The 8313-nt window shown below is 40.5% G+C and overlaps 2 protein-coding genes across 2 annotated transcripts; one reads left to right on the forward strand and one right to left on the reverse strand.

The window, feature by feature from the left end:
• Nucleotides 1-1022: 1022 nt before the first annotated feature.
• On the forward strand, nt 1023-3228 carry krt15 (keratin 15). Its single transcript, XM_003453823.4, has 7 exons — nt 1023-1605; nt 1760-1842; nt 1966-2122; nt 2239-2400; nt 2489-2614; nt 2714-2931; nt 3028-3228. The coding sequence occupies exons 1-7, from the start codon at nt 1093-1095 to the stop codon at nt 3137-3139; spliced, it is 1371 nt and encodes a 456-aa protein (XP_003453871.1). The 5' UTR covers nt 1023-1092; the 3' UTR covers nt 3140-3228.
• Nucleotides 3229-4139: 911 nt separating this feature from the next.
• krt98 (keratin 98) lies at nt 4140-7963 on the reverse strand. The gene is made up of 8 exons (XM_003453777.5): nt 7562-7963; nt 7113-7195; nt 6833-6989; nt 6268-6429; nt 6037-6162; nt 5595-5815; nt 5404-5414; nt 4140-5278 (listed from the first exon to the last, which is right to left on the reverse strand). The coding sequence occupies exons 1-8, from the start codon at nt 7892-7894 to the stop codon at nt 5181-5183; spliced, it is 1191 nt and encodes a 396-aa protein (XP_003453825.1). The 5' UTR covers nt 7895-7963; the 3' UTR covers nt 4140-5180.
• Nucleotides 7964-8313: the final 350 nt, after the last annotated feature.

Raw genomic sequence — 8313 nt, forward strand, 5'->3', positions numbered from 1 at the left:
ACACAATAAATGCATTGTTATAATCATGCTCTATATTAAAAATGAAAAAACAGAATTATAAAGAAACTATATAGAAAAGAGAAAAGTTAAATGTTTTGCAGTTTTTCAAACCTTTCTAACCTTTGCACAAGGCTGATGTGGAACCGTTGAGCAAACTCCCCCAGGGTATTGTAAATGACTTAAAATTGCTGTGGAGAGATGGAAAGAAGCAAACAAGCAAGAGCTTGTTCTTATTTGGGCATGATGCACACGTCAAAGTACAATGCCAAGAAAAGTAAATAACAAGCAGGCTTATCAATGGTGAGCTTTCCAGCAGTGCAGTGCCAAATCTTGAATAAGGCTTGTTTGACATCTATAATACCACTGCCAAGCAAACCTGCAGGCTAGTGCAGGGCAAAATAAAGAAACACATAAAAGATGATATTTTAAGGCAACACTGAGAAAAAAGAAAGGTGTGTGAGAATAGGTATGCTGGCTGAGAGTCAAGTGAAAAAACCTGGATTCATTCAACAGTGTTTGCAGTGCTTATTCCCTTGGGAACAAGATAGGTGTGGCTTGCCTGGTTTGGCTGTTTTGTTCAAAAATTATGCTACAAAATTAATGAAGTCCCATCACCTGACAGAACACACAACATTTAAAACCTTGCAGATTTGACTGAATAACTAACTTGAGGTAAATGTTGACGGGTGTGGCTGTTTTACAATATACACTACATTTTGCAGAAATAAAAGATATTGGTGTCCTTATGCACATTAATATGGAACAATGGACTGTGGAATAATATTGAATGAAATAATGACAATATTCAGCATGAATTTTGCAGCCAGTTGTGAACTTTTGATACTTTATAAATGTAGTAAATACTTAATCCCACATTCTTCTTTTTATGGTTGCACAAAATGCACATGTCTGTGAAGAGTTCGCCTGAACTCCCATTTTAGGTAATGCTCCTCCCTTTGTGCCTGCATGACACCACCCACACTGAAGGCAGCAGCAGCTTTTTGCAGCATAAAAAGGGCCCAGCAGCAGAGCTGTGCATCTCAGCCATCTCCGTCTGTTTAAGGCAGTCAGACCACCTGAGCAACCTTCACAATGCTGGCTTTGTCAACATCCAATAGCAGTTATTCTGGGCGCTTCGGAGGTGGAGGCATAAGTGGAAGTGGAGGCAGTGTCCGAAAGATGTATGCTTCAAGCATGCACGGTGGTGCAGGTGGACATGGAGCAAGAATTTCGGTTTCTGCTGGTGGTGGTGGTGGATATGGTTTTGGCATGGGAGGTAGCAGTGGTGCAGGTTTCGGTAGTGGCGCAGGCTTTGGTGCTGGTGGAGGGTTTGGTGGTGGCGCAGGCTTTGGTGGTGGCGCAGGCTTTGGTGGTGGCGCAGGATTTGGTGGTGGCGGCGGGGATATCAATGTTGGTGCCAATGAAAAGGCCACCATGCAGAACCTGAATGACCGTCTGGCCTCCTACTTGGAGAAGGTGCGCATGCTTGAGAAGGCCAACGGTGAACTTGAGCTCAAGATCAGGCAGTTCTTGGAAACTAAGACCTCCCCTTCGGCCCGTGACTACTCAGCTTATGAGGCCACTATAGCTGACCTAAGAGATAAGGTATGTTGCATGAGTAGTGAATCTGAATGCAATACCATGTTTCAGTTTATTATGCAATGCATGGATGCAACATGCATCAGTTGTTTTTTAATGTTTGCACAAATATAAAGACATGTAGTAGTTATTTAAAAAATGGTATTTAATAATCACACAGATCCATGATGCCATTTCTGTCAATGGAGGCATCTTTCTGGCCTGTGAGAATGCAAAGCTGGCAGCAGATGACTTCAGAACCAAGTAAGTGATAGTAGTGCTTAAATGCTGCTGAACTTTGTGAATTTTGAATTTACACTAAACAAACACAAAACTGTAAATACAGAACTGTTGAGATGAAATATCTGACCGCTTGTGGCCTTACAGGTATGAGAATGAGCTTTCTATGCGTACATCAGTGGAGGCAGATATTGCTGAGCTAAAGAGACTATTGGATCAGCTGACACTATGCAGATCTGACCTGGAGATGCAGATAGAAGGCCTCAAGGAGGAGCTCATCTTCCTTAAGAAGAACCACGAGGAGGTCAGTAGCAAACACTGAACAGTCATTCATGCAAATTAAAAATGTAACAAATTTATTCAACTGTACTATACAACCAACTCAGTTAAAATATCTTGCCTAAACCATTTGTACACCAGGAAATGGCAGCAATGAGGAACCAGATGACTGGTCAGATCAATGTAGAGGTGGATGCAGCACCACAACAAGACCTGAACAGTGTTTTGGCTGAGATCCGTGACCAATATGAATCTATAACTGCCAAAAAGAAGAAAGAACTTCAAGCTTGGTTTGATCAAAAGGTAAGACTGATTTTCAATGCATAGACTTTTGTTTAAAGTTATGTAGTGATATCTGAAATTTGCATTGAATCTCATATGTCTGTTGCAGTCAGAGGAGTTGAGCAAAGAGATCACAGTGAGCACAGAAATTCTGCAAACATCCAAAACAGAAATCACTGACCTCCGTCGCACACTGCAAGGCCTGGAGATTGAATTACAATCACAGTTAAGCATGGTAAATAAAAATAATTTGGCTTTACTCTACTTTAACTCATTTGTCAATCCCAGCTCCAGATTTTTGCCTCTTTTGTTTACCTCTTCCTTTGTTCAACAGAAAGCAGGTTTGGAAAACTCTCTGGCTGAAACAGAGGCACGGTATTCTATGAAGCTTCAAGGCCTCCAGATGCAAGTGACAAGCCTGGAGGAACAGTTGATGCAGCTGCGTGCCGATACTGAGCGCCAGAGCCAAGAATACAAGATGCTCCTTGACATCAAAACTCGCCTGGAAATGGAGATCGCACAGTACAGGAAGCTGTTGGATGGAGAGGGCAGGTAAGAAAAAGGAAGAATTCTGCCCTTTCGCCATAAGCTAGTTCTGCAAATTTAAATCTTAAACTGATTTTAACACCAGCTCTGTACTTTTCACAGCATCCAAAGCACTGGATCTTCCAGCATCACCAATAAAAAAGTGGTCGTGGTCACTGAGGAAATAAGTGATGGCAAGGTGGTGTCCTCCAGTACCCACACCACCAGTACCTAAACTGTCTCAAACAGCAAACACAGCACAACAACTGAGTCACTACTACTTCCTTTAAATACTAAAGTGATGCAATAAAAGCCTGACTTTAATTTTGTCTTATTTGTGTCTGCTTAATTTCAAATGTCATGATAGTGACAGTTCCACAGTTTTTCATCAACCAAGAAGGTATTTTTAAAAGGTATATTTATATTTCATAAGCTATTTCATGACATTTGTGAATACTAAGGTAATATTATTATTTTCACAGGTACAGATATAAACTTGGCTGAGAATTAAATCAAACATAACAGTAAATATAAAGTTGCAGCCTGAGGCCATATTGCTAGCTAGAAAAGCTAAAAGTAATGATTACTCAGGACTGTGCCTCTTTTCAAAATTTCCATTATGACACACGAGCCCAAGATGTTTTATAGTCTTTAGAAAGAGAGCAATAAAGTAAAACATTTCTGAACCTGTTCAGTACACGACGACACAAAAACGTTTAAAGACACGTTACAGTCTGCATGTAGACTTTATTTCATATTTGGAAAAACGTGTGTATGACATCAAGAATCAACAAGTTCTTGTTCATTAAAATTAATGGATCTTCCCACTCCGAACATATGTGATGTGAGCAAAATGTTCACCATGTGGATTCTGATAGACTTCTCAGTCCCCATGTGATTAAAGCTGCATCAACCAACATTTTGCCACTAGGGGACAGAGAATGTATGCATTTTAGAAAATTAAACACTAGAAGGTGTTTGTCTAGGTTTTAGAAAGATCATTAAAAATGTAAGGATACTGATAAGCTCAGTGATGTTTTTTAAAAATGTGTCTTTAAAATAGCAACCCTTGGGGTAAATGTTTTTGTTTTTGAACAGAAGTTGTCCACTGAGACAAAATGCCCAAAAAACCTAACTTAGTATATCCACAGGTAGGTGAACTCTAAAGCAGCACAGTTGTTAAAGCATGTAAGCAAACAATGTCTGTGCAACCAGAAGAAACAACATTATCATTATCATTGAATCTCTTTACTATAAACCGATCATTATGTCACTCCATCATTAACCCACTCCTTCCTGACACTCCCTGTACCTACACCAGGCAGGAACTATTATTATAAGCTGCAATTTTACTTCTAAGTTTATAATCAAGCTTGGTAGAGACGGAGTTGAGAATTTGTTTAGTACCTGTTCTAAACAAATTTTAACAGATGGCAGCTTGTTATTTTTTTCCTTGTACATGTCTTCAGGAGAGATAAACTTATTATTTGTCAGAAGAAGTGTCTCATATGTATAAAGGTTGTTTAGTTTGAGCTTACAGTTTTTTGGTACTCATTGAATTTAAGGAACATGAAAAGACTTTACATTATATAAACCTCTTCTTTGTCCACATTTATGATAAAATATCTTGGTATTCAACACAGACTGAATGTAAAAAGGCACTGATTTGTGAACCCCTGTTTTAAAGCCTAAATGTCTGTCTGTCTCACTGCGTTTTTCACTCCTGACAGCTGGGATGGGTTCCAGCCCCATTACCCCACAACCCTGAATTGGAGAAGTGGTTGAGAAAATAGATGGAATTTCATTAAAATACTTCAACAGGCACCAACACAACATACATGACTTTGAGTGACTCAAATTTGCTGAGGCAAAGCTTGACAGACTGCTAGCAGCTACAGCCACGTCCACGTTTTCCAGCTGTAAGTCAAAACCTCAAAGCCTGTCTGCTTAAATTAAAGCATTATTACAATTTGAAAGTGTGGCTTCTTAAAAAAAATCAACCCCTTTAAGTTGTTATGAAAGGAGGAAATTGGCTACAGAAAAGGGGCTTAAATTCACCGTAAAGCTGCATGATTGACAGTTATTTCTGGTTTTTCATGTCATACATATGTTACATAAAAACACACTGACTAATGCCACACGCTAAAATCAAAACACTGATTAGTGAGTGACAATAGAGATGAAAACCTACACAATCTGTTCATCTTACATTTATGTAGACGCCACACATGAAACTTTTATTCAACTCTTTATTTTTTGTTCATGCTTAGAGTTCTTTACTCAATTTCATCCACATCAACATCAACGGTCTCGTTGGTCTGCACCACCCTTCCATCCACAACTGTCTCCACCACTGTGATGACCTTTGTGACCACTGAAGAAAAGAACAGGAAAAACAATCATGATAAATTCTCAAGACACTTCCTAAAAATGTAAATTTATAATATAATTTGGACAATTAAAAAAAAAGAATGATGTAAAAAAAAAAAGCTTTCTTACCTTGTTTTGAGCTGCAATGAAGAGTGGGCGGGGATGGGGGGAGAAGAAATCATTAGAATCATTCTATATCGTAAAGAATTTCAACTTAAGTAGATTTGTTCCCCTCTGTCTCTAATCTCCCCTGACTCACGATTTTCTCATCATATTTTCTAATTTCTCTCCACTGCCTCTTTCTCTTCACTAGGTCTTACCTGTCATCCTCCCCATCCAGCAGCCTCCTGTACTCTGCAATCTCCATCTCCAGCCTGGTCTTGAGATCCAGCAACATGTCATATTTGTGCTTGTTGTCGGTGATACTGCTGTGGATCTGGGACAGCTGATCCTCCAGGCTCTTGACCATATTCTGGAGGTTTGTTAGCTGCATGGCATAGCGTTCCTGGGTCTCTGCCAGAGTTCCCTCTAGAGATGCTTTCTGTTTGCGTTGCAGAAGAAAATTGTTAAGTTAATAGGCAGTCAGCAATTATGTGAGTGGAAGTAGAGTAGAGAAGGCATGGAAGAGATAACCAACTCAGACTTAGGGACGTCTTTATGGTAATTGTTAAGTTACGGGAACATACTGCTAACATTCCCTTCATACTTAATGGACAGATAAAATGACATCAGTTCCAGTGATATCAAACTGATGTGTGTTACCATGGTCAAATGGCCCTGCAGTTCAATCTCCAGCCTCTGGAGAGTGTTCTTCAGCTCTGTAATCTCTCTTTGTGTTGTGACCAGAACCTCAGTTTGTGTTTGCACTTCCTGCTCCACTTCTGCAATCTGAGCAGAAACACAACATCAGCATCAGCATAAATGTGTTACTCCAGTTTTACTCCTGAAACATCACTTAAACGAAATAATAATAATAATTCCTTCACTTCTCACCTTGTTTTGATACCACAATTCGAGCTCTTTGCTGTTCTTTGCGATCACACCCTCGTAGTGCTGCCTGATCTCTGCCATTGTCTCGTTAAGGTCTAGAGAGGGAGAAGCGTCCACGGACACATTAACCTGTCCACCCATCTGAGTCCTCAGTAGAGCCAAATCCTGCAGAGGTCAAAGGGCAATAAAATTTCACAAAATATTTCACAAAAAATTCACAAATCCTCAAAATAATCTACCTGCTGTTTTGATAGTCATGCATGTTTTTGACTCTTTGATCTGCATGTGTGTTCATGTGTGTGTGGTGGGTGCGGGTGTTGAACAAACAGAGGCGATGAGGTAATGGAGAAAGAGAAGAATACATGGAAGTGTGCAGAGAGAAGATGGCAGCAAAGGGAAAAGGAGAAGGTGGCAGAGCTGTTTTTAAAAGCATTAACCTAACACTGCATTTCCTCTGTATTATCAGGGGTAAAACATGGGTCATGTGTGAATTATGAACAGCCTGCCACAAAAGCTTGCAATTAAAAACTGATGTGAACTCATAAGTTTGCCCTCTCAGTAAACTCACCTCTTCGTGGTTTTTCTTGAGTATAATGACGTCTTCCTTCAGGGATTCATACTGATTCTCCAGATCCAGCCTCAATAGGTTAAGATCATCCATTAGCTTCCTCAGACCAGCAATGTCTGCTTCCACTGCCAGTCTCATGGCCAGCTCGTTTTCATACCTGAGTGAATTTCACACAAAAGGGCAGATGGACAAGTCAGCAGGTTATCACAATCAGGAGCTGTCAGTCAGACGTGTACATGTGAATGTAGAAGGGTTATAAACATACAGAGGGCACACTCACTTCACTTTAAAATCATCAGCAGCCAGTTTTGCATTGTCAATGTCCAGGGTGATCTTGGCATTGAGCATGGAGGCAATACGAATCTAACAGGGGGAAAACGACATGGAAACAGTCAGAAAACAATCAAGCTTTTACTTCAGGTAACAACATTTGAGTTCCTCACTACACCTGTGCTGCCATTCTGTTTAATTAACACTGTGATATTCCTTTCAGCAGGATGTGATTGACAGTTAGAGCGTATCTAGTATGACAGTTATGAAAATGACAATTGTTCTAACTTATGGGTCAGTATCTAAGTCTTTGACAGCGATGAATGAGCTCATCTAGCTAAAGTTGATACCAAAAGATACCTCTGTTACACTCACAGCGAACATTGACATGAGAAAAATAAGAAAATATATAAAGCAGGAAACGCTCAGGCAGACTCTTATCTGTATCTTTTCTCCTACCTTTTCATTCAGATCCTCGATGGTGGCGAAGTAACCAGAGTAGTCACGGGAGACCACGTTTCTGCTCTGGTACCACTCCCGGATCAGGTTCTCCAGGCGCTCATTCTCCTTCTCCAGGTTGTGCACCTTATCCAGGTAGGAAGCCAGACGGTCGTTCAGGTTCTGCATGGTGGCCTTCTCATTGGCTCCAACATGGAGGTCGAGACCATCAGCAAGATTCAAGCTTGGTGTTCCATAGCTCATCTGGGATGAAGAGATACGGACTCCACGACCTCCTGCTCCACCATAGACACTCTTGGTGTTCTGCTTGAAGCTTCTTGTCCTGAAAGACATGTTGAAGGGTCTTGATGTGAACCAGGTAGGATAACTGGAGTTGATCTGCAGCTGAGTGCCTCACTTTGGCATCCTTAGTTATATAGTGGCAAAGTGGGATGGGCCTCGCATACGCTGAAAGGTAAGAATGCAGTTGACAGATCATCCCCCCCACCCCTCTATGCAATCTCTCCATCACCATGGGTGTGGTGTCCAGTGGGTAGGGGTTCATTCACGTCTTTTCGAGTCCAACTTGTGATTCCACATTTTTTTGCAGTGAAAGCAGTTATTAGTTGAAAATTCCCTTTTCTAGATAATCCTTTCATCAGTTTGTTTTTGTGCCCCTCCTTTTTGGTTGGCTTAGATGTTGGTTTCAAGAAAAACATACATTTCAAAATATATTTATCCTAGGGGGGAAATTGCATTGAAGTATGGATTTG

The sequence above is a fragment of the Oreochromis niloticus genome, linkage group LG6 (genome assembly GCF_001858045.2).
Source record: "Oreochromis niloticus isolate F11D_XX linkage group LG6, O_niloticus_UMD_NMBU, whole genome shotgun sequence".
Classification (NCBI taxonomy): Eukaryota; Metazoa; Chordata; class Actinopteri; order Cichliformes; family Cichlidae; genus Oreochromis; species Oreochromis niloticus.